Source organism: Limanda limanda, chromosome 18, assembly GCF_963576545.1.
Source record: "Limanda limanda chromosome 18, fLimLim1.1, whole genome shotgun sequence".
Taxonomy (NCBI): domain Eukaryota; kingdom Metazoa; phylum Chordata; class Actinopteri; order Pleuronectiformes; family Pleuronectidae; genus Limanda; species Limanda limanda.
Window position 1 is genome coordinate 20,238,511 of NC_083653.1, and position 25,913 is coordinate 20,264,423.

At 41.1% G+C, this 25,913-nt stretch overlaps 2 protein-coding genes across 2 annotated transcripts in view; one reads left to right on the forward strand and one right to left on the reverse strand.

Annotated features, from left to right (window-relative positions):
- Positions 1 to 8,902, reverse strand: part of mdn1 (midasin AAA ATPase 1) — a 55,028-nt gene extending 46,126 nt beyond the window's left edge. Inside the window, exons 1-13 of the mRNA XM_061091155.1 lie at positions 8,650 to 8,902; positions 8,170 to 8,396; positions 6,828 to 7,052; positions 6,101 to 6,208; positions 5,606 to 5,798; positions 5,320 to 5,529; positions 4,169 to 4,300; positions 3,888 to 3,991; positions 3,550 to 3,664; positions 3,163 to 3,347; positions 1,449 to 1,530; positions 1,208 to 1,303; positions 947 to 1,059 (exon numbers count right to left, since the gene is read on the reverse strand). Of these exons, the coding sequence (XP_060947138.1) occupies positions 947 to 1,059; positions 1,208 to 1,303; positions 1,449 to 1,530; positions 3,163 to 3,347; positions 3,550 to 3,664; positions 3,888 to 3,991; positions 4,169 to 4,300; positions 5,320 to 5,529; positions 5,606 to 5,798; positions 6,101 to 6,208; positions 6,828 to 7,052; positions 8,170 to 8,396; positions 8,650 to 8,745 (1,886 nt within the window). The 5' untranslated portion in view covers positions 8,746 to 8,902. The remainder of the gene's footprint in view (positions 1 to 946; positions 1,060 to 1,207; positions 1,304 to 1,448; positions 1,531 to 3,162; positions 3,348 to 3,549; positions 3,665 to 3,887; positions 3,992 to 4,168; positions 4,301 to 5,319; positions 5,530 to 5,605; positions 5,799 to 6,100; positions 6,209 to 6,827; positions 7,053 to 8,169; positions 8,397 to 8,649) is intronic.
- Positions 8,903 to 9,045: 143 nt separating this feature from the next.
- On the forward strand, positions 9,046 to 24,127 carry casp8ap2 (caspase 8 associated protein 2). Its single transcript, XM_061092123.1, has 10 exons — positions 9,046 to 9,353; positions 10,958 to 11,031; positions 11,217 to 11,297; positions 11,437 to 11,537; positions 11,882 to 11,956; positions 12,243 to 12,358; positions 12,865 to 15,260; positions 19,389 to 22,176; positions 22,910 to 23,009; positions 23,124 to 24,127. Exons 2-10 carry the CDS (start codon positions 10,998 to 11,000, stop codon positions 23,184 to 23,186), a joined length of 5,754 nt encoding a protein of 1,917 aa, XP_060948106.1. The 5' UTR covers positions 9,046 to 9,353; positions 10,958 to 10,997; the 3' UTR covers positions 23,187 to 24,127.
- The last annotated feature ends 1,786 nt before the right edge of the window (positions 24,128 to 25,913 follow it).

The window sequence follows — 25,913 nt, forward strand, 5'->3', positions numbered from 1 at the left end:
TGTTGATGTGCGCGAGTGACAGATTATTTTTTTTTTTTTAAATAAAAAAAACATGCGACGCTTAGCCTGGCGGGGGGGGGAGTAAGGCCTGGCGGCTCGCCAGGCCTATACAGCACTGGGGGAAACCCTGCATCACTATAGCAGATGGTCAAAGCAAAACCAAAATAGTTATTAAAACAGGCCAGTTAAAAGCTGATCCTGTTTAAACTTATCTAAGATCGTAACAGTTAGAATATTGATTCTTTTTGCAGCAGACACCCAAGGCCGCTGTGTTCTGCCTCTTCACAATATAAGCTCGTAAGACGTCACTTGGTTGTGTAACTTGCTGTGCAACACATGTTGTTAATGCACAGAGTGGAGGGGAAATGAGTGGCAGAGAAAAATTGTATTTATGTTTCTATATTTAGACATTTTTTGAATCAATATGTGTTTAGAGAGCAAAATGTGATGACATCTTTAAAACTAAATCTAATTTATAAAACAATTTCAGTACTTTTATAATTTATTGTTTATTTGAATTACCTGTACAGTTTTAAAAAAAGAAGAATCAAGTAAGCACCATTTCTATTGCAGAATTGGGTTACAGCCAAATGGAATACCCTCAGATTACTCAATGACGTGACGTGCTGCACACATTGGTCTCAGTTATTGCACTGCAGAACATAATTAACACCTACTTTGTGTCCAGCCTAAAGTTTGACACCCATTCGTATTTGATTCGGGGAAGAATCAATGTTAATATTTGGGCATATCCTGATGGTCGAACCATTAGAGGGCTTTGTTTACCATAATGTGGTTTTAAATCAATTCAATGTTTATTCAATTTAGCAGCAGGGGGTCTGCTTGGTCCCTGTCAGCGGGCGAATGTTGGCACAGCAACTAGCCGCTGAATATATGGTGTAAACAGAGGTCAAAGGGGGCAGGCGGTGCAGGATGTCCCACTTACACGTTCAGCTGCACCGCTTCAGTCTGCTTTCGACTCAGAGTGACTCTGCCCACACACACGTCCAGCTCAGTCACAGAGATGCCAGGCTGGTACATCTGGCAAAAGTGCTGGGCCTGAAACAAACAGAAGCCATTTTGTATGAAATGTTGATTATCATAGAACTTTTGACAGAAAACATTGATTACAGCAATTTTTGTCAATTAAAAAAGAGGGGCTGACATTTTTTAAAGGGAGCACACTAATACTGGTCAAAATAAAAACCTTTTCTTTGGAGATGTTGAGCTTGATTCCGATGATCTCAGCCATTCGCAGTCGACTTTCAGGGTGAGACAACATGGCTGTGAAGCAGTCAAGAGCCTGAGAGGGAGAAATACCATGAGAGTGGGCATTTCAGAACAATATGACTGAGCTAAACCAAATATCACTCAATACTGTTTTCAAAAGGTTGAGTGAGAAAGATATGTATCCATGTATTTGTCCTCTTATAGGTAAATCCACTAACCTCTTGGAAGACATGATGTGATGTGGCAGAGGAGGTACCGTCAAAGTTGACACTGATCCGCTCGCACCATTTCAGTAAGTCCCTGTGGAATGAACATAACATTTTTCTAAATGTTTGATGACTACAAGAGACAGTATGTAATATCTGGGTAATGAATGAGTAGCGGAGCGAAAGAGAAGTCATTTAGAATCCCATAATTAACTCATCATTCAAGTTATTCAGGTTTCACATTTTGTCTGTGATGGTTTGGAAGAGAAAAAGACAATGAGTGCAGACTAATGAAACAAGGTTCTGCGAGCAGGAGTTAGACACAAGACTTCAACATCTGAGACCTTCCAACAACTTCTTTCACACAGGCAGTAGCTCTCCAACATGATGAAAACACACTTGGGTTTTTTAAATAAATAGTTCTGCATCATTAGTTGTTTTATTAAAATGGTAATATTATTATAGGCTACAGTACAGGCTTATATTGTAAAACAAAAATAAGTATTAATGTGAACCTCATGTAAATGTATCTGTAACCTGAACCACGTGACCTCAACCAGCACACATGAGCATCACAATCCAAGCTATACAATCAATTACACTGATCCAGGAAAGGCCTGTGGAGCGTGGAAACTACAGATACACTGACTTATGGACAAATGCTCATCAATACACCATCTGTGGACATCAATGTCAACAGGTGGAAAAAAGCACCGGATACGCTGAGTGGTCTCTTTTAGAGTGAGGAGGTGTTTATAAATCTGTTACCTAATAAACTTTGCCCGGTGTGACCTGGAGAATCGGCCGTTTCAGCCCATCGTCCAGAGGGCAGTCCAATCAATAATCTATCGAGCGCAGCAGCAGCTAGTGGAAAGCTAATTAAAGTCGGCTGGTAGTTTTGACTGGGGTTGGGGGTGGGGGAGATCTGATGGATGGAAGACCAAGGGGGCTGAAGCTCTGTATGTTTGCCCTGATGATCACAGGCGGGGGTCACAGCATTGAGATTCATCCAATCATCATGTTTCTGCATGGTCGCTCAGGGTGGTATGAGCTTACATGTTCATTTTATTACTTCACTCTGCAATGTGATTCAATTCAGTTATACAACCGAAATAGTTTCAATTTTAATTACAGCTATGTGGAATTAAGCTGAGGGGTTTTCACAGCTTTGTAAATACACATTTTCTAATAGTTTCTTGTCAATAATGACAGTATTTTAAAAAGTTGGGTGTCCCACTTACACCCTAGACCACCCCAACTTCTGAGATATGCTCAGCAATTCAAACAGGTCTGTTGTTAACTTAATATCCAGCTGCCAACCAATCAGATACTGTTCACAGGACACAAGACAACCGGAGGGGCTGCGAGGTGATCTCCGCTTGTTCCTATGATTCTGAAGGTCGACAACTTAAATCATTCATCTAGTTAAAACAGAGATTTAAAAAGTAAATCATGAAAATGTGGCTTTAAACTGGATAAAAAGTTAAATTGTGAGGCTTCTGCTGGACAGACACGGTGTTGATGCATGTGCAAAGAGGATATAAAATCTAAAATATATCCTTCATTCTTGATTGCAAAGATGTGTCTTGTAAATTCAGACACCGCAATATTTTTCTTCTCAAGTCAATGCAATGCTCCAAAGAAATTGCTTTACTGTGTCAAATCTATATTTTGAACTACCACACACACTTAAAGAGAGTAGACAGAGTGGTGTGCTGGGCCTGACCTCAGTGACAGGGCTCTCCCCTCCAGCGGTGGGCTTTTGTTCTCAGAGTTTTGCTGCTGGGAGTTGTCAGAGGTTTGGAGGCTGCTTGAGTCCGGGTCAGAGTGTCGCTCCCCAGTCAGCTGGCAGTAGATATCCAGGAGACGGTCTGCCACCACGGTCAGCCTGGGAAATCTGCTGATGACCACCTGCATGCAGAGACACGGGGTGAACTTAGAATAGATCCAGCAGTAAAAGCAGCAACATGAGACAGAAAAATACATTTTTTGCGGTGATATTTTACAAATGAATGGGGATACTCCTGAAAAATTAAATATGATTAAGGTGACAACTTAAAACAAACTGACCATAAACAGTCTGGAATACAATACCAAAGCCAGAAACACTAACCTTCTTCAGCTCTTCACGTGTCATGTTGCCCATTTGCAGCTTGGTCCAGTACTTGTCCAGCAGCGCTGCGTGAGAGTTCTGAGGCTTGTGCCAGCTGCCTCCACTGTAGTACGTCCTGCAGGTCACAAGAATAACTTGGTTGTTAATTTCTTAGATAAGAAAAATGTCTCTACTGTCATTTTTCACAACATAGTGTCCCAATCATGCTCATATATCGTGTCAGTCTCAGCTAATAAGCATCACATCACAACAGTGCATGTAAACACTCAAGTGTAATACTAGGACAGCCGAGCTGCTTGTCCATACATACTGTAGATTTAGAAGGATGATATTCTTACCTTCTTGTTGCAAAGAACTGAAATCCAGGTGCAACCTCGATGCAATCCTCCCGTCCTGGAATCATCAGCTTTTTATTCTCCATTAAAGGCAACAGCACAGATATCTGAAAAATTGACATTTTGGTCCAGTTTTAGATTGAGGGTGTGTTATAGTAGGGTTTGTACAACAAATCTGTTAAATTAAATAAAAACCTACTCAGTTTGAGGTATACAGAACTAGCATTTGAAAAATTTTAAACGACAGTGGAATTCTATGCAGTTCTCGACAACTTTTAACTCACCACATCCAGAGGTGCATGGTCTATGTCTTCCAAGAGGATCCATTGGCCTTTAGATACAGCTTGTGTCAGTGTTCCTGGCTGCCACACAAACTTCCCAGGAATATCGGTACAACGGTACATCCCAAGCAGCATCTGTGACACAAACATAACACGTTTGCAAAGTTTCCGCCTTTCACCTTATCTCCATTAAACGTTCAAGGGGCAAATCAACTATTTAGTACTGCGCTTATATAGAGGTGAGTGACTCACATTGGAAGAATGAAAAAATTGTGAAAATCAAAGCAGCATAGGCTGTAATATCCTGACCTTTAGTTTCTAGTATAGAGAGCTTGATCACACTATTCCCACTATGCAACTCAATAGTATCCAATTAGACCATGACTGCCTCCTAAATGCCTTCCACTTTCAAACTTCTCATCTCCTGTTAACTGTAGACATTAAAAATGGTATGCTTCAAGGCCGAGCTAAGATGACACTGAGAACATCACAGTGACTTTTCAGGCTACACCCATACCATTTAAATTTCAAACTAAAACGATCAGCATTTAGCACCTTATCAGTTTCAATCCACATCCATACTTACACGCCTGAAAACGTACATCACATGACTTCTCATGTATACTGGGTTTGCACTTGCCGGTGGCAACAAGAGAGCATGCTAGTGTACATAGGAATTGCTTGAATAATAGCTCATCTTCATCGCATGTAAACAGCTGGATCATCGTAAAATGCTGAATTTATCTGCACAATAACTGTTAGTAAAGACAACAAGGTCAGTAACGGTTGTAATTGATTATCCATGTTGTGTTCCAAACTGGTAGCCTCGGCTAATGACAGTTGTTTTCTTTTGGAAATACGCGAAAACAACTAATCAGCAAAAACGAAGTCAAGACCAAAAAGACCCAATCCCCAAGCTGTGGGGAGTGTCTACTTCATCGTTTCAGCTCTAAAACTTTAAAGCAGTCTGGACGCCCGGCATATCCATAGCAAAGTTGATAAAATCTACAAAAAAAACTAGTAGTAGTGTGGATGTAGCCTCAAACTGTGGAAAACTCCACAGAGTTCTGACCAGTAAATACATGAGATCATTTTAATGTGTGAAACCGGTGGATTGTCGCTTTTAAGTTTGGACTGATTCCATTAATCCTCACCTTACTGTCAGTTTGATCCCCAAGTTGGACTTTGAGAATCTCTGTAGATTTCGTATGTCCTGTGATTTCAGCCATAAACTCTACCAAAGCAGTTTTACTGCATCCAATAGGACCCTCGAGGAGCACAGGCTTCTGGGAAGCTACAGCCAATGCCAGTCTTCTCAGGTTACGGCAGGTCGAGTCCACCAGCACCAGATCCTTCTGGTGAACCTATGAACACAGGCTAACATTAGCATATTTTCCTTCTCTTAAAGAGCAGCAAACCTTCTATGTTAGAGTTACATACCTTTTCGGCCTGTCTAGGAACTATCCTTGGTAGTACGACACCACAGACTGCTACCACATTCTGGGAAAGGTCCTCGGATACCACCTGGCCCCTGGTAAACTTATTAGCCTTCTCCTGGCGCCACATTACAGAGCCCTGATTGGCTAACACCAGCGCCTTTTCTACCTCCTGCTGCTGAGTTTCTTCCAGCGCTCTGAAAAATAAACGAAAAGTCCAGACATGCAGTTTAAAAAGCATCATTCCAGAGTAAGTTTTCTCATAACAGCTGGGTACATGGCAACAATACCTGATGGTGCTGAAAGATGAAAATGTTTAAATTCCAAACTCTTTTCAAATTTATAAACTCATTTTATTCAATCATTCAACAGAAGGAATATGTGTGTAAAACTAATAATTTATGACTAAAATTAAATATGTGGCATTCAAAATTAACATCTTCTATAATACTCATCCCTTAATTAAATAATGAATAACAACAAGAACAAATGTACATACTTAATTTTCATGTGCAGGATCTCCTCGTTAGCCAGGACCTTTCTCAGAAAGATGGTTTTCTGATTATCAGTCATGTGAGAGACCTGTGCTAAACAATGGGCAGTGTATCTGTTGGAGGAAACAATGGAAAAATATAGTGTTGAACTTGTTGGTGGAATAAACATGAAGCTAAACATGTAACACAGAAGTAAGACAATATTGAAATTGTACTAACAGCTAAATGTGACACACCAAGACAATTTCACTGCAATACTGGCAGCAAATGAGCCACTAAATATATGGACGTTGCAATTCCGTGAAGTAAACAAACTCCAAACCAGATGTATGATTTGTCCATGTCATGCCTCAAAGGATAAGGGGTGGAGCTAATGGATGGAAGATCATGGTAATAGGGGAAATAATATGTCAATTATCAAGTGCTTCTTCCATCATTACTGTTTCTTACTATTGTGACACATTAACTATCTGTTTCACACTAAAAATACTAGGTTTAAGTATTTTGTAATATTTTGTAGTATTTTAAGTGCAATCAATTTGCCAAAAAGAGACAAACACACAATAAACAACAGCAAAGATGATTTTTTTTAAATACGTTTTAAACATATCACATTAATATTATCCTGAATTCTTTTGGCAATAATCATGGTGTGGAAATCTGAAATTGACACTACAAAGACACCAAAAGAACTCTTATCCTATAAGATTTTCACTGTAAGGCCCTACATACCCTCGGACCATGACGTCGCTGGTGAGCAGCTGGGAGACACAGGGACTCCAGTCCCAGAGCATTCGAAACTTGGCACAATCACTCTGAAGGAAACGTAGAGTGGCACCCATGAGGTCACGCATCTTCATCCTCCTGGGGCCATAGTGGACAGCTGATGACTCTTCGCTGGTGAAGAAGAGCCTTTGAAACACTGGAGGGGCACTGTTGAAGTACTTTGCAGCAAACCTTACAGAGAAGAAGAAAAATATTTGTTACAATGACAATGACTGACAATTCTGGGTTGACTTCAGAATGGGGACAGGAGCATTTAGGAGCCGGGGGTCATACCAGTGACCTGGTTAGAAGTCGACCTGCTCTACCTTAAATATTTACGTTCATTTTGTGTTCAAGCAAAGGCCTGTACCGTGAAGCAACATTTGTTTTTAGCAAGTTAGCTTCAGGTTTTTAATTATAACAGTGATTCAAATCTTACAGGGTAAATTCCATGGTAACTTATGCTGTACCTCTAGCCTGGTCCATGCAGGTTGAGTTTGATATAAATAAATCAAAAGTCTAACTACTGACAAATAAGATCACTGGGAAACCAGAGTCACCATTCCTACAGGAACCTGGCAGGGACAAAAGAGCTTATACTGTGACAAATAATAAAAATCCATATATACTTTTATAGATCAGAACTGTTTTGCCTTTCCAGACTTCCATTGTGTTTCTATGTATATCCATAGCCTGGCCTTCATGACTAGAGCGTATATCTAGAATTGATCTTCTATTCTAATAAATTGTTATGTACTCATATTGTTTACATTTTCACTTGCTGATTTAACTGTAGATTCAACCAAATTTACCTGCAATTTCAGCATTTACCACCACCCGCCTGTGACCCTCAAAGGAAAAGTTGTATAGATATTGGATCGACAGATAATAACCAGACATCCAACTAGAAGGTCGGCAGCTATATCCCCAGTTTTCCCAATTTGCATGCCAAAGTGTCCGTGGGCAAAATGCTGAACCCCTGCTGGGCCCCTCATAGATGTTGAATGCACTAATTTGAAGTCGCTTCGGATTAAAGCGTCAGCTAAATGCCAATTAATGTAATGTTCTGATGATGTTGCTTGTAATAAGGGGCTGTGTCGTTTCCATAGTCAGATAGGAAAACCCAGAGTTAATTGAGACAGTTGATAACCAGCTCCCTGGCGAAGATTATCTCTGACGCCCAAAGTTAGGCTCAGTGAAGCCAGATCGTAAAAAGATATCCCGGGTATGATGATCTGGTCAGATATATAGTTATGTATATTTTGTTTACTGGAGGGTGAAAGGAAAAGGTAGAAGAGGGTCCACTTACGCCTGTGCATCAGGACTGACGCTGAGGAGTTTGCTGAGGGCCACGCACAGGCGCTCGTGGAGGTCATGGTTGATCCGGCCACCGCCTCTGACCCTCTCTGCGTTCCGCTCCAGCAGGTCCAGGATCAGCGGCCGCAGGTGTCGTGCTATCAGCAAGGTGTAATCCTTCTCCAGCAGAAGCTGAGCCAAGCATTCCAGAATACATTGTCTGTCCTGCTGGCTCCATATCTGAGGGGAGAGAATGTGACATGAGCAAGATCCCCCAGTCAAATATTGATTTATTACCATGAACCAATATTTCGTCACAGATATTTACAGATTTAACCACACAACACGGATTTGAAACAATATGATCAGTACAGTGACTACTGACATGTGAGGTGAAGGCTACCACATGCCACGTTTTTTAAGTCTGGGTGTTAAAACAAACTGTAAACACACAATTCTGACTCCACACAAACCAGGAGGCAACACGTCTTACCTGCTTTGACAGATACTTGCTGAGTTCGTTGTGACTTTTGTCAACATGTCTGGATATGGTGCCCAGTGATGACAGGCTCAATTCTAGATTCTCCATCCTCTCATTTGTCGCATGTGGAGCTGCGGTCTACAGCAGGAAACAGGTGCGCGCGTCCGATCAGCAGGTCTGGTGTAAATACAACCAAATGTGAGGTTCATCACGCGCGTGTGCGTCTGGGGTTGTATCACAACACACGCACACACAAGCACGTTCCCGTTACTGGTGTTAAAATCCTGTCCACATGTGACTGGGACACAAATGCTTCCGGGTCGGCTTGGCTGCTCAACCTCCCCTCCCCTCTCACCCCCGGACGTCGCGCGGGGATGACGTATGCAGACAGCAGCGCCGGCACAGCTCGACTCTCTCTGCGAGAAAAAAACAACTTTCGCCAGGTTTAAACCTCCTCATCCGACCCTTAATGCTCCCGATTGTGTCGGGGGGTCGTTTAAGAGTGTGAGGCGGCATAATCCCGCTATTCCCGATCTCATTCAGGGGTTGACTTTTAGGTTTCTTTTGAATTTCTGTGGAATCGAGCAGCTGCGAGAATCCACCCCGAGCAGTGACAGACCGCGGGAAAATGTCGTTACTTCCTGTGTACTAAAAAGTCTTGGCGCGACATTACGGGTGTCAACAACGGGAGGACACACAACAATACGCACAAACAAGTAAGTCAACCAATTCATACTTAGCTTGTTGTTAGGCTACCCTCTTTTTATACAGACGTGTAATGTGTTTGTGGAGGATTCACAGTTTCTTCAGCTTACACAATGAGCTACACAACACTTTGCTCCAGTAACAGTCACCTTCAGTCATAGGTGAAAATAAATAAGCAGCACACAGCAACTTGTTGTTTAGTATCAGTAAAATACTGTGTAATGCTAAAGCTAAATTACAACATCCTCAGAATAATGTTATTAAGGCAGTTTTCGATATATCATTCCTCTTAAATCCTAGTGGCTTGATAAAGAGTTGTGTTTCTACGTCCAGGGGAGTTTTATTGTAGTGAAACTTTTGTAACACTGGGTTGTCCTCCATCTTTGAGTTTTAACACCTGATTTAAGTGCTAATTTCAGGAGAGCTCCAGTGGTCTTGTGAGGTTGAAGAGTGCAAGACAGGGCTGTCGCAGCCATAGTGATGTTAATGTTAGCCCGAGCCTGAGCTGAAGGTGTTAAACATCGCATTAAACCTGTGGGTTCAGAGTGAGGGAATGACCATTCAGACACTAAATGTAGCAGCTCTCTGTGTTTCTCTGTCCAGGCCTGCTGTTGAAACGCATTGTTCAACGATGCCTTCCTTCTTTGTTCTGACAGTAGTGAACAATAGGGCTGTAGATGCTAACAACACCACCGTTAGCTTCTCTTTGCCCACTACTGATAATAGCATTTATAGTGTAGAGGTGAACCCTAAAGGTCCAGTGAGTAAGATTAAGTGGATATGGAACTATTAGCCGAAATTGAATATAAAATAATCCCAGGCATTTGTTCACTAGTTTGAAATCATCTAAATTGTACAAATTATTTGCCTTAGAATGGCCCCCTTTATATTTAAATACTTAATAATTACACCATGAGGCCACCATGTTTTTACAGTTGCACAAATAGGACAAACTAAACACGCTTTGAGTTTTTATGACAACTGATGGCTGCAACAGGTTCTCTGTCATGTTTGGAAGGGGATGGTGAGGTGAGGGGTATTCAGCTGCAACATGAAACTTCGACAATAGATGTCACTAAATTCTACACACTGAACCTTTAATAAAGCAGCTGACAAATCAAATTACATTGTTACATTAATGTAAGATTTTCATAAAGACATAGTTCTCAGTATGCTACTTGTCAGTGTGGTGAACTGGAAATACGACTTAAACAAGACTGAACAGACTACTCCAGTGACAATGAATGCTGTTGCACTACACACAGTTGGATGACTCGTAAGGATTAAATTAGCAGCACCCAAAATGCTAGAAACACTTAATCCTACATTTCCCATAATGCAACCAGTATAATTTGCATTACATCATATGACTAGATCTATCAAACTGCGGTTTGCTCTGCAGTCATTGTTAGCATTGGTTAAGAACTTAGTTTAATGAAGTGGTAGGAATGAATAAGGACTGGATTTGTAGGTGTTTATTAGTATGTTATAATTTGTCAACAGTTTGAACATCATTTCCAGTGGCAACATCTCAAGTTTGCTTCCTTATGTTTGTTCCGAATGATATTTGTAGACTGGGAATAGTTATTGATTTTTCCTTTTGTATTGTTATCAGGTATTCTTAAAGAAACTGAGCCACGGAGACATTTGGCACAATGGAGAACGTCAACACTTACGATGTTTCTGGTCGTAAGTACACATCTATTATTCCATTATATCTATTATTCCATTAGGCTTGTAATATAGCTATTGTACAATATAGTATATTGTCTAGATGAAAAGTGGTTTCATTCCAGTTCTCAGGCACAAAAATGCAGTCTATGAACCTAACTAATCAAATGCATTCATATGTAAAACATGTATTATTCCCACAGTGTTGGTGCCTGTTGTGAATGTTAATGAAGATTCTGTGGATATCTACGATGACCTGGATGTTGGTCTTCACAGCAATGCAGGTAAGAGTCCTTTATGAATTACTGTAGTTTCACTTTGGTCTTACAATACAATATTAACACAGATAGACAGAACCAGACTAGCACAAATTCCATGACTGATGATTTTTTTTATTTCTTGTCTTATTTTGGCTTATTACAGATAACCCAACTCCAAATGCATCTCAGCTGAAGGATTCTATGGATCTATATGAAGAACTAGTCACAGAGGAGCAGCAGAGTAGAGAGACACTGCACACAGATGTAAGTTACATTGTGCCCCACCATTCCTTTCTCTCTTCTTACTTGTCATAGTGTCCATTTTGTACTGAGTGAGAGGCTGAAGATAAATATGTGATTGTGGTTGGTGTTTTGATTTCTGCTTGGCTCTGTAGTGCAAAGCAGTGATCACTGTGATGTAAATAGGTGAACTTGGATTTCTGCCAGGTTTAAGCCGGTAACCCTGTAGCAAATAGTTAAGCAGAGGTGGTGAAAGGGGATTAATAAACAATTACTTTACTGAAATAATTCTGCTGTGTTAAAATGCAGTGGCTGCCATCAGTAGCTGAACAAACATCTCACACTCTCTTCTTTTTGTGTGTTTGCAGCTGGCGTCCAGATTCCAAGCAGCTCAAACCCAAATCAAAGAGCTACGCATGAGACTGGAGCAGATGGAAGTGCAGGTTTGTTTATTTTCTGTATTTTGTTTGCTGATGAAACAGTGGCATTATTCCCCCCCCCGATATAATCAAGCTTCATACAGAAGATTTTCTAACTCTAAAATGTGTCTAATGCTGAAATGTAAAATATGTCATAACCCTTAAAAGAGAAGATTTAATTTAGTGTTGATAATCTATAAAAGTATTGTATCTACATTCAAATCGCTTTATAATGTTGAATTACAGAATTTATTACAATTGTGAAATAAACACTAAGCTTCTCTCTCTCTCTCATTTTCTCTTTAATCAGAACACGGGGTTGAACACTGAGAACTTCCGTCTCAAAAAGAACATCTGTGCACTTCTACAAACAGCGAGACAGGAGGTGACACGTAAAGACACAGAGATTCAGAGATTGAATCAACGGTACGTTTAAAAGTATATGTGTGTGAGCTAGTGACTCATAACCTTATGGTCTGTTTTACAATAACGTGTTAGGCTGTTAGTTGATGTCATTGCAAAAGACACCCCGTTGTGAGTTAATCTGACAAATCCATGTTGGAATGTCATTTAGGCCAAGTAGCGTCCTTACCACTGTGATCTGTAGCGTTCTCTACTGATTTGATATCTGTTCAAACTAGGGCTGGGCAAGTTATCTCGTTTTAATCGAGTTAACTCAAGTGATGAGTTAACTCGATTGTTTATCCGCCAATTATTTTCTTTTTTCCTGTTCTGCAGCAGTCAGCAACAGACTTTCACAAAATAAAAGCCTGACTTTCACAATAAAACAATAAATAATCAAACCTGAGTTAATGCGAGATAAAATAATGAATCGAGTTAACTCATCACTTGAGTTAACTCGATTGAAACGAGTTAACTTGCCCAGCCCTAGTTCAAACATTAATCAGTTGTTAAAACTTTGTTTCCTTCAGGTCGGAGAAAGGTCGTCATCACTATCCGCCTCACAGCAGTAGGCCCCCTCCTCCTCCTCGCCCACTGTCCACTCCTGTGCCTCCATCCGGTCCTCCACCACCTCCTCCACGTCTGCCGACTTCACCTCCCAGAGAGAACCAGCCTTCAAAGATTCCTCCTCACTCTGCAGGGACAGAAAGTTCAGCCAATCAGCCCATTGGCTCCTGCAGAGAGACACAAGCTTCGAAAGCATCTTCCCGTAGTCGTTCTAAAAGTTCTTCAAGAGGAAGTGAAATACCCGACAAACATCCTGGGCACTCTGTCAGCAAGTCCTGCATCAGCTCATCAGGCCAGCACAGTGATTCAGACAAACACAAGTCTAAATCGAGAGAGGAAAAATATCACAGTCATAAATCTGAATCAACAGACAGGCGACCTAAAAGTGATTCACATTCCAACAAGGACTGTCATGCCTCGGAGAAAAACAGGTCTCATAAAGCAGACAAAGAGACAGGACGGAAGCACGACTCCAGGTCATGTAAAAGCAGGAACATCTTAAATGTTGAGGGACACCACAGATCAGACCGGAGTAAAAGCCCCCCAGCAGAGATTATACGCCATGCATCCCCCTACGATGACACCAAAGGGAGATGTCAGGAAAGGAGAAAAGACAAAACCAAAGTGGCCCTGTCGGACTGTGAGCAAAGTGCAGCTCGCAGTTCCAAAGAAGGCTACAGCCGAGATCAGAGAAAAATAAAGCGTGATGATGGACGTGACAGTTCAAATTCCAAGGAGCGAACAAAATCCTCTTTGAATCAACACACAGAGCGCCACAGTGATTCCCCCAAGGAGAGGGAGGGAGAGCGACCCCTGAAGGATCATCAGAAGAAGGAAGAAAGACGACATGAAGAGGATGACAGCAGAAAGCATAAAAAGAACAAGCTTTCAGAGATGAGCAGAAAGAAACAGAGATTAAACCAATCAGACAAAGGTAAAGAGGTCACTAAGGAAAGTCAGGAAAAGACACACAATGCCTCAGAAAAAGCATCTGAAGAACCACGTATCCCAGATAACAGTTCTGTGAAAGAAAATAGTCCAAACAGGAAACTGTGTTTCATGGAAACATTGAATCTAACCCTTTCACCGATTAAGAAGCCAGTGTTGTCCTTCGATGCCGGCCAGGACGTCCCCACAACAGTGGACAAGGTGGCTGAAAACAAGGCAGATGATGAGAATTTACAGTTTTGTGTTGAAGACATGTGTGTCATAGACGAAGCAGAGTGCAGTGAATTAATCTCTAAACCAGAAAATGTGGCAGAGCAGTCATCAGTTATCCCCAAAGAATCAAGCTCTGAAAAGACACACAAGAGGTGTGATGATGCAGAAGATGTCCTGGAAAAGAACAAGTGTCTCAGTGAAGCTGCAGCTGGAAAACTGCTTGAAGAAATTACAGTCCAAACTACCTCGGCATTCAGCCAACCGCTAAATACTGCAGAGAGTCAGCAGAGTGTGCATCTTACACCAAAATCACTAGAGAGTAGTTCTCTGAAGGAAACAGAGAGAAACATCTCAAACAGTCTGACCTCAGACAGACGGGTGGATAAATCTAAACCAGTGGAGGTGACAGACAATATCAGTGACACACAAGGAAGTGTCTCCAAACAACACACAAGCAATTCCCCACTAAAAGTAAACCCTGGAAATACAACTGAGGAAACTGTGTCTGAGCCTGATGTTCTTGAGTCAAGGACAGTAGAGAAAATCATCCCTGTGGATTCAGTTGAAGAAGCTCCCATGGCTTCAACCTCAAAGGAACCCATTGTGGCTGAAGATGTTCCTGACAGTCCCAGACGTCAAAAGATTCCTGCCCCTGCTTTGACACCGGTCTGTCAGCAAGGACTCCATCCTTCTGCTTCAGTCACTTCCATTAACAAGAAAGATCCCAGTCATTTGGAAAATGGTCCTAAAGACACAGATGCTGTATCCAGTACAATAAGCCTGGACTCAGTTCCACAAGAAGGGCTGAGTTTACCCGAGGCTATTTTAGTTCTAACCCAGACAAACGAAGAGGCTAACGATAGCAATACTATCGTCCCTGAGCCGAGCTCCTCCACCGGCTGTATCGCAGTGTACAAAGTCAGCAGCACGACAGAGGAGACGGTCCAGCCAGGAAACTCCAGTGGCCTCGCCTCCACACCAAGAAAGAGCTTCGGTCCTGCAAAGAGTCGAGAGAATAATGTCAAGCCTTCCAGTTCAGTGCCACTGCTTCACGACGAGGACTCCATGATGCGCACACTCAGCAATCTGAAGAGAATCCCTGATGCCATAAGCCCTCTGAGGAGCCCCATCCGGATCACCAAGAGAAGTCACATCCATGTTCATGGCAAGCCTGGTCATGTCAAGAGCCTCCAAAAAGGTAATGTCAGCCTGATAATGAAGCCAAAGTTGAATTTTACATTCATGCAGGAGATTATAGTGTCTGTTAGGGGCTTTCAGGCCTGTTGTCATGTGATCACAACTATACAGTGTGTTCATTATAATGTCTTAAGCAGACAAATCAATTGTCCGTGCTCGTATTTTAATGTTGGTCCTCCTTTGGCAATTGTTGTCCAGTCATAATCTTGATGTCTGATCAAACTTGTATTACCTTAAGATGCCAAAATAGAGCTCATAACAAAGTCGTAATTCAATGACAAATCATAATACTAGGGCTACGTTGTAGCACTTGCGGGCCCGAGCACCTGCACGTTGAAGCCTGTTGCAGTTGGGGGAGAGAGCGGTCGATGACCAAGCGCACGTCTCCACGTTGGATGCGTTTTCCTCTCTGTGGCAAGGATAAAAGCTTCACTTCCTGTAGCCACCAGGGGGCGCTGTGATTTAAAGTCATGATTTCTGTGTAGATGTCATCAGGCTGGGACTCTAGTCTTACATGTCTAGTTTGGACTCAATTGGACAATAAACGCTTCATTCCTGTAGCCACCAGGGGGCGCTGTGATTTAAAGTCATGATTTCTGTGTAGATGTCATCAGGCCGGGACTCTAGTCTTACATGTCTAGTTTGGACTTGATTGGACAATATATGTCCGAGATACAGAATCACGTGTTTTGATGGCGTTTAATCAAACTTCTACGCCACGGTCACACAGCCTTAAAACCATATGAATATCTTCAGGGGGGGGGGGCTGTTGATACACACATGTAGTTTGAGTGAGATAGAACCATGAACACTGAAGTTACAGCAATTTCGTGTTTCACGGCGAGTTGATGAACTTTGACGCCACACCACGGTCACACGGTGTGACGAAAAAACAATCCCTAAATCATTTTTTATGTCCATCTTGTTGTGATGACACTCATTTGAATTTTAAGTTGATCTGATGAAAGACCTGGGACAAGTATGTCATAGTAAAAATGTGGAAAATGGCCAAAATGGCCACCAAATCCAAAATGGCGGGCTTCCTGTTTGATCTAACATATCAATCCAAGAGACTTATTTGTTTGTTATGAAAAGACACATGTCCCGATAGATTTTTGTACATGTCGGCCAATCGTAGTGCCGGGGCTGCCCTTTAGGGGGCGCTAGTCAGTTTTTTTGCCACGCCCATTTCTTAAAACCATATGAATATCTTCAGGGGGGGGATGTTAACACACACATGTAGTTTGAGTGAGATGGAACCATGAACACGGAAGTTACAGCAATTTCGTGTTTCACGGCGAGCTGATGAACTTTGATGCCACGCCATTAATACTGTGTTTGACGAAAAGTCACAGTAATCTTATATCTTCATTATCAATGTCTTGAGACCCATTAGATAGAGTTTGACATGGTTGAGGTCAGTGGATGAGGAGAAATACATCCAAGTGTAAGACATGCAAAAAAAAAGACATTTCCTGTTGCCACCAGGGGGCGCTGTGATATTAAGTCATGATTTCAGTGCAGATGTCATCAGGCCGGGACTCTTGTCTTATGTGTGTAGTTTGGATTTGATTGGATCATGTATGTGCGAGATACAGAAGCTCGTGTTTTGATGGCGTTTAATCAAACTTTGACGCCACGGTCACACGGTGAGACGAAAAATCAATCCCTAAATCATTTTTTATCTCCATCTTGTTGTGATATCACTCATCTAAATTTAAATTTGATTTGATGAAAGCCCTGGGACAAGTACGTCAAAGCAAAAATGGCCAAAATGGCCAAAATGGCCACTAAATCCAAAATGGCGGGCTTCCTGTTGTGTTTTTCATAATGCCCCTTGAGACTTTTTTTCATGACTTGTCACGAAACACCTCTTGCCCGATTTTGGTGAAAATCGGTTATGTGGAAACCTAGGGGCTGGTTCCAGGGGGCGCTGTTGAGCCCATTTGCCACGCCCATTTCAAATTACTCCAGAATACTAAAATATCCGCAGACCTCGAATTTCCTGCCAAGTCTCATAACTTTTTGAGCATGTCTAGACCCTCAAAAAGCCCCCGAAAGGGAAATAAAAATAATAATAAAAATCCTTACAATTTCAATAGGGCCTCTCACCATTCGGTGCTCGGGCCCTAATTATGAAAATTAAGGAATAAGCAGCTAAGAGAAGTCTCAGGCTCGCCACAGTTTTCAATCACATTGATTAAAATAAAAAATTTGTAGTATTAATAAGTGATATTATGACTTAATACTAGAAATCTCAGAATTCTTCCCTTTAAGTAGCCCCATTACTCTGTTGTTAATAGGGCTGGGCAAGTTAACTCGTTTAATCGAGTTAACTCAAGTGATGAGTTAACTCGATTGTTTAACCGCCAATTATTTTCTTTTTTCCTGTTCTGCAGCAGTCAGCAACAGACTTTCACAAAATAAAAGCCTGACTTTCACAATAAAACAATAAATAATCAAACCTGAGTTAATGCGAGATAAAATAATTAATCGAGTTAACTCATCACTTGAGTTAACTCGATTAAAACGAGTTTACTTGCCCAGCCCTAGTTGTAAAGTGATGTAGCCATGCAACACTGTAGAGTACTCGGATACCTTTTATTTTCTTGAATTGTTGGCGTGTTTTCTTCTGGGTCCCTCTTTTCTCTAAAGGCTAGGAGGAATGTTTTCACCATGAAACCAGCTTGAACAAAACCTAAAGTCTGAAAGCTTGTTGTTCAAAGAGAAAGAGACATTTATGTTGTGATCACATGTGATCACATGTTGTGATCAATGTTTGATACTCGGAGACATAAAACTATGGATGTGACCATTGTGCTGTTTCAGAAAATAAGTCACAAGATTGAATAATAACAGAAACCACAGCCATTATGGTTCACGACATGACTTTCATCAGTGCAAATGGAAATATTTCATCAGATAAATGAATTAGATTGTTCACAGAAAGAAACAAGACACTTTCTGATGTTTGAGTGTTGTTTCTAATAATTTTGAAACCTGGTGCCTGTCTGTATTAGGGTGGTCGCTCATATAGACACGTATCCAGTTTGAAAGAGTGAAAGCTAAACTATAATATGTTTTAATAGAAATTAACCCAACCCACATAACCTAAATCTGAATACATCAGAGTTGGCATGCTTCTTTTTATATATTGGGTCCTACTGTTAACTTTACAGTATATCGTCAAGGGCTAACATCTTCCCACTCATTATTTCTCAGACAGGGAAAGCAGTAGATCATAGTGAGGGGTGTGAGGCATAGCTGTTAATTATATATATTTAATATTTTATTTACCTTTTTAAGACTGGAATGCTGATGAAGGGTTAGGTGAAGTGTTTGAGTCCATAAAACACTTTAGGACTCTCACTGGGTAAACATTGTTGAAGCCAAATTGACCTCTTCTTCAGAAGTTATAGAACAACAGAAAAAACACAACATGCCTCCACACTGCTCATGTGGCTTCCACAAGCCCCGACATTCATATCCACCTTTCTGTGAACTATGCCTTTTAGCTAGAAATCGTGAATGAGGTTCATTTTTAAATGAAAGCGCTGCTCCAAACAAAAATGCAGCATCTCCCCTCAGGTCATTATGTGATCAGGTTATTTCAATACTCTTGTCGATCACTATTGATTTTTTTTGAATGACGTATCCATGCCGGGAAACGTCATAGGTCCAAGTGAATTTGCTGCCACAGTTTGTTAACACCGCCCTCACCAATTTTAACGTACGTTTATGAAACTGTGGGAAAGGTTAACTGCTAGATGATGCCTAATTACACCAGAGAGTGTGCATTGTGTGTGCTTGAGCATCAATGACATATAAATGTCAATGTAATTTTTTTTATGCAGCAGACATAAGTGTATGCCAATGATACAATATAAGGAATGCAAATTACATATTACAAAATTACTACTGTACTCATAGATCGGTCATCTCAAATAGCAGCGACTGTTAATCATGTTTTATTTTACCTCTCTAATTTGTGAGTTATGATCCGAATAGACAGAAATGTAGATATTTTACAAGATACCGACCTTTTAATGCTATGATACATTATGACCTGCTAATTCGTAACTACCACAAATGTTGATTACAGTTTGTTTTCTCCCATCTTCCTGTGCAGATTTCTCCATCGCACCCGTTGATGTCAACTCAAAGAAGTTGGATGTAAACAAAGAGAACAAATATCCTGGTTCTCCTGCGAAGCATGACATCCACAACGTGGTGGACAAGGTGTCTGAGATGCCTTCAAGTCTCTCTGAAACTGAACTTGAGGATGGGGAGATTTTAAGTGAGAGCGATGAGGCGGCTGCCGGTTCCCCACTTCCTGCAAACAAGAAGGCGAAGTTGGTACGACCTGTCAGAAATAAACCAAGTCCCAAGTCTGTGCTGAAGAGGATAACTGAGGAAATGTCTGTTGGCTCAAAAGAAACCAGTGAAGAACCAGGTAGTTCCACACGCAGTCCAAAGAGTCGTTTTAAAACGGTTTGCCCTGCAGCATCCAAAGCTTCCTTTTCCAAAATGGAGGAAATAATGGAGACATTCAGGTTGGTTCGCAGTGAGATCCGAAAAAAGTACATGAAGTTTCATAAAACCTTTCCCAGGAAGAGCTTCAATGGCATAATGGACAATTATCAGGAATCTTTTTTAGAGTTTGTGGACGGTGCTCATTTTGGTGAGATATGCAGTCAGGCAGTCGAGCTGAAATCCAAGCTGAAGAATCTGATTGTGCCCGTGTTTAGCAAATTGGCAAATAATGGCATTGTGAAACGGATCTTTGAACAGCAAGCAGTCGACCTGAAGCAGAAGCTGTGGGACTTTGTTGATTCCCAAGTTGACTGCTTGTTCATGGACATTCATGCGGCGCTGCGCTGTCTTTGCAAACAAGCAAGAACTCCGGCTGAGAAGAAGAAGCCCGCTGGGAACGAGAAAGTAGCCGCACAGCCGTCTTTAAAGAAGCCTCACTTTCAACAGAAGGAAGCACAGTCAGCTCCAGCCAGCATGGTTCAAATCAAGCCTTGTACTGTAGTGCCTTACAAAACAGGGCTTGGAAGCAGAGGCAAAGACATCAGAATCACGCACGAGGAAAAAGACTGCAGTAGTGTCCCACATCGGACAAATACACAATCAGTAGCTGACTTCCCTCCTCGTAAAACTTTTCCTCAAACTCCAGAGAAAAATAGCATGGCCTCTTTGGTTGTCTCTCAAAGTGGCTCTCTGCTCGACAAGACCGACTTTGAACTGCTCACGGAACAGCAGGCCTCCAGTTTAACGTTCAACCTGGTGAGAGACTCTCAAATGGGAGAAATCTTCAAATGTCTTCTCCAAGGATCGGACTTGCTCGAAAACAGCAACATCACAGGAGACAGCACCGCATGGTCCCTCTGTACCCCGAGGAAGGATGGAGAGAGGTTCATCAGCATCACCACGCCAAATAAGTTTGACTCTCCGTCTAAACTGCTTAGCCCGTCCAAATATAACACCCCCTCCAAACTCATCGCTACCTGGTCCAGCATTTCACCTCGCAGGATGTCTTCTCCCCAGTCGAAAGAGCAGATCCCCCTGAATCCAGCTTTATTTGACGAGAGCTGCTTGTTAGAGCTGCCAACGGAGAGTAGATCAATGCTGCACTCCAGCTTGTCTTCTCAAAGGTCCTATTCCCTACTGACTGAAGATCTGGCTGTCTCGCTCACCATACCGTCACCCCTCAAGTCTGACAGCACTCTCAGCTTCCTACAGCCCTCAAGCATGCGCTCCATGTCCACTCCAGAAAGCGTCATCAGCGCGCACATCAGCGAGGACGCCCTGCTGGACGGCGAGGACGCCACGGAGCAGGACATTCACCTCACCCTCGACACAGACAACTCCAGCTGTGGCTCCGGCAGCAGCGTGGCCTCATCGGCACACGCCTCATCTTTCTTGTTCAAGCCTGACATGCCCATGCAAGCGTTAGTGATGGAGAGGTCCAACGATCACTTCATCCTGAAGATCCGCCAGACGGCCGCGTCACATGCAGACGTCACGCTCACTGCCGACGAAAGCTTAAGTCACACACTGACAGAAGAAGATCACCAGCATAGAGAAGGAGACCTAGCAGGTGAAGAAAGTCAAACAAAATCGTTTTTTTGGGACAAGTTGCAGAAGGGAAGTCCTGCGTCACATGTGGTGCCATCTGAGAACAGACTGTCTAACTTTGTTGAAAGCTCTGGGATTTGCCGGGCTGCCACAGGCTCAGAGGGCTGTGTCACTCGAGATGAAAGCCAGACACTAAATAAAGATCCCTCCCACAACAAAGAAGAGGCGTCAACTCACCAGAGTAACGCACGTTTTAGTTTTTCTGAGGAGTCACAGCCACTGCCAGAGAAAAATGATCCCATGACCATTCCTTCAGACAACGGTTTACACAGTGGGGCTCAAAGCTCTGTGCAGGTTGGCCAGGCAGCCCCTGGAAAAGGTGTCGCCACAAAGAGTCAAACGCACCTCAGAGTAGAAGACATGCAAATTCAAAGAAGTCCGTCAAAAGCTCTTTTGAGTGACTCCGAAAAAATGATCAGTCCCTCTAAAAGTACGATGTCTGATCAACCACATCACCCCACTGGTAGTTTTCAAACGAGCAAAGTGTCACCAGCACACGTTTCTGACTCAGAGAGAAATGCAACGGAGGCATCCGAGTCTGACAATGTCCCAGAGAAGACACCAGAGAAAGATGGGGAAAGAGGCAGAAAACGGAAAAAGCACAAAGATCAATTAAAATCAAAGCGGCCCAGAAGGAAGGAGGTGGAGATTACAGAGACGATGGTGCCTAAAGACGACAATGAGTCCATATCCTCCCCGATGAGTTTGTCCCCCAACAGCCTGTCAGCAAAGAATGTTGTGAGGAAGAAAGGCGAGGTGGTGATAGCATGGACAAGGTCTGTAGCTGATTCTGAATGAACTTTAATACATCTTAAACAAGTCTCCACATTTTTTCTAATAGCTTTTGATTTTGCGCATAAAATCTCCTCCAAAGTGTCAAAACACTTGAATCACTGATGTACACAGAGGCAATGAAAGCACTTTTACAAGGTTTTGATAGAATTGGATTTGTTTTTACTTTAAGTAAATAATCTGATTATTTCAGTCATGACAAGATTATAAGGTCTGCCCTGTGCTTTTTCTTTAATTAATAGTTAGTACAAAATAATGGTTGTTCTGCCTTTGGTGCTAAATGTGCATCTGTGAGCCATGAAGAAGTCATTTTGCATTATTGTCTAATGACTAATCGTTAAATTAAATGAGTAGTTTAAAATTCACTCACTTCCTATCCTTCTAAGACTATGTTCTCGTACTTTATTTTGTATTTTTATAATCTTTATTTTTTATAGTTGAAAGTTGTTATGTTTTTTCGAAAACATACATCAGCCAATTTTCTATATTCTGCTGTCAACCTTTTTCAAAATTGGGTAACTTTGTACATTTTGGGAGAGGTATAGTGTGTACATGTAAACAATAAGCTAAACAACATGTTAGGGGGTGACTTGACAGAATGGGATAGAGGTCGTTGAGGCTTGCTAAATTAAGGCGTTCCTGTACTTTTGTGTTAATTTTGGATGTGGTGAGCTTTGCATCTATTTAATGTAGGTCTCATTGTTTTGCTTCTTGCAGAGATGAAGATCGAGCGATTCTGATTGAGCTGAAGACAAAAGGGGCTTCACGTGACACTTTCTCTGCCCTGTCAGAAAGACTCAGCAAGCCATCAGGACAGGTGAGTTATTATGTTCCTTTAGTTTTTTAGGTTATTTTCATGAATCATACATTAAGACTGCAGGCTCTCTGAAGGAACATCCAGTGACCCTGTGTTCTTTTTTCCTCTTCTCAGATCGCTCACAGGTTTAATCAGCTCATGAAGCTTTTTAAGAGGCATGAGAAGATGGACCCCTGACTACTCACCCTGCTGTGCTAATACAATCCAAACACATCCTGTAGCACCAGTGCAGGCATATAGGCTGCTGTTCACAGGACACAGTGCTGGAAGATGTGAACGCAGGTCTAGCGGAGTCATTACATGGTCTGCGGTCACATGGAGATCCACATTGTCTACAAGAGGATTTGATGGCAATCGTACTCCGACCATCGGCTCAACAGAAATATAGAAATTCCTCCGTGATAGGTTTAAAATCCAGTCACTGTGTGTGAACTTGTTTTGCTCTGGATACTGAATTGTACCTTTTGAAGAGGGTCAATATTTGACAAATTCACAAATTATTACTTTTTCAGCTCAACCGACAAGATAGATTCATATGAAGGACAAAACAATCAACATCAGTGTTGTTGTTCTTGATGTTCTTTTGTTTTTTATTATTGCACACTACAATGACTTCTTCAGTATTGGTTTCTGGATATTTGCTGGTCCTCAGACTGATGTGACTCTGTCCTCAGCACAGCATCTGTTCATCTTTGCTACCTCGGTCTTTGCAGATGCTATATTTTGCAAAACTTCTCAAGCCAGTTTTACGTCTAGTTCCAAACTTACATGTTTCTCAAAACAGCAAAAACTATCTTTTCATATTTGATGACTCACTTGACCTATGAGACAGAATTCTGTGTGTGATATCTTGAATGTGTTTTTTTTATTTGAAGTATTTGAGGGGAGGGGGTGTGCCGTGTGTTGTGGTGCTGCTTAACATCTTTCAAGGTTATTAAAATGATTATATGCCCAATGATGTAAGTTTATCTCTGTTAATACGAAGTACAACTTTTATCTGTGGGCCTGCTTGCTATTTCGATTGACTGATCCCATTTACTATGAACAGCATGGAATGCAATATTGTGAATATTGTACATAATTCTTTACTGAAATTAAAGTTGTATTTATTTATGCTGTTCTTGTTTCATTCATTGTTTTTTTTTAATTGAGGAAATAAAAGATGTAAAAGTTTCACTAGAAATAGAAGACACTGTTGCGTATAAATTGCATTCACTATGACACAAATATTCATCAAGTGGGCCACAAAGTCCAGCAATTGACTGAAGCAAACAGTAATTATTGTGCCATTTATTTATATATCTTTATCTCACTTTTCAATGTCTGACTAAATACACTACTCAGTGTTGTTCATGTGCCATGCTGTGTAAGTTATTGATAAGTGAGTAAAATCAAAATTCCTTATGACAGGAATATTGTCACCAAAATATACTTACAGAACCAAAATTAATGGACTCATCTGCCATAAAACACAATTTTCTTTTGTGTATAATATTGAACACTTTTACTGCTAACAATGGTGTTTTACGTGCATTTCTTATCTGAAAAGTAACCTGTATCACAGCTATACTAAATGGTAGAGTAGAATGTACAATACAATAAAATTACAAGAGAATAAAACGGATCATTTAAATGTATTTAGTAGTTAAAGGGAAGGTTGAGACTGTATAGAGGAGAGACCGGAGAAAGAGGAGAGGAAAACATCCTTTTAAGGGAAAGAAACCTTGATCAGAACCAGGCTCTAATAATAGCTGTAGTAATTCTATGATGATATTACTGATTATAAAAGGATAATGAAATGGTTTTGAGCAGGACCATAGTTGGTTTGTGATCAGACTCAGAGAGAGGAGAGAAATGACAATGGGAGGAAAACAGTCTGAATATGTATCTGATTCTTTTTGAAAGTGTTTTTGAAGGTTCTTGCATTTTAGATAAAAGATACTGGTTGTGGGCAGGAGTTGATGATTTTGTTCTTTCTCCCAGAATTTTATTATTTAAGAAGCTTGTGAAGTCATTATATGAAAAACATTGATTTATACGTATAACTATTTGGCTACAGAGAGGAAACCTTGGATTGTTTTTATTTTTCCTCTATTAGCGTTGAGCAATAGGAAGTTCTGTCATTAAATGAGGCTTTCCTATATATTTTAACATTATCTTGCCAAACTTATGGGGAATTTTCTTTTAGTTTCAAGTTCACATTGCTTTACAGTGTATGCTTTGTAGTTAAACCATAGAGGGTATTATCTTCTTGAATCCGGGTAATCTCTGACATTTCTTGCAATTTGGACTTCTGCAAACTTATTCCGATATCCGTTTTATACATTATATGGACACATTATACCTTTCTGCAATCCTTATGATGTTTTCTAACCACACCAGAATAAATAACGGAGATGTCATACTCAGAGGAGACATGACACAGCTTTTACTGTTCTTTTTGCCAAAAAAGAAAATGTTGCTCATCTGGGACAGCTCACTTTGTAATGTGGGACACTTGTATTAGTCCTTAAAAAAAGTCCTAATCACCTTGAACTGTGCATGCCAAGCTCGATATTACCAATTTTAACAAAACATTATGAAATAAATTACTAGGAGAATGAATAAGAAAATGTATATTGTTTATAGAAATGTCATTAATTCATATTAACATGTAAGTCATATTTTTTATAAGGAGAACCCCTAACCTCAATAAAGAATCTATATAATTAATTCAATAAAAAACATTCTATTAAAGGTGTATCGCATCTTAAAATAGACAGGGACAGACTATTTACCATTAACTCCTGTCTGACAACTGCAGCTATGTGGGAGTCACTATATGTATATTTCCCTCATGTAGAGAATTTAAATAACTGTCCCAGATTACACAAAGCATGATGTCCCACATTATCAATCATGTTT

Bases quoted from the DNA above. Each gene is read 5' to 3' on its own strand.
- casp8ap2 (XM_061092123.1), top strand. From the start codon at position 10,998: ATGGAGAACGTCAACACTTACGATGTTTCTGGTC. The intron at 12,359-12,864 runs GTACGTTTAAAA...TGTTTCCTTCAG, and splicing joins ATTCAGAGATTGAATCAACG to GTCGGAGAAAGGTCGTCATC. The intron at 22,177-22,909 runs GTCTGTAGCTGA...TGCTTCTTGCAG, and splicing joins GTGGTGATAGCATGGACAAG to AGATGAAGATCGAGCGATTC.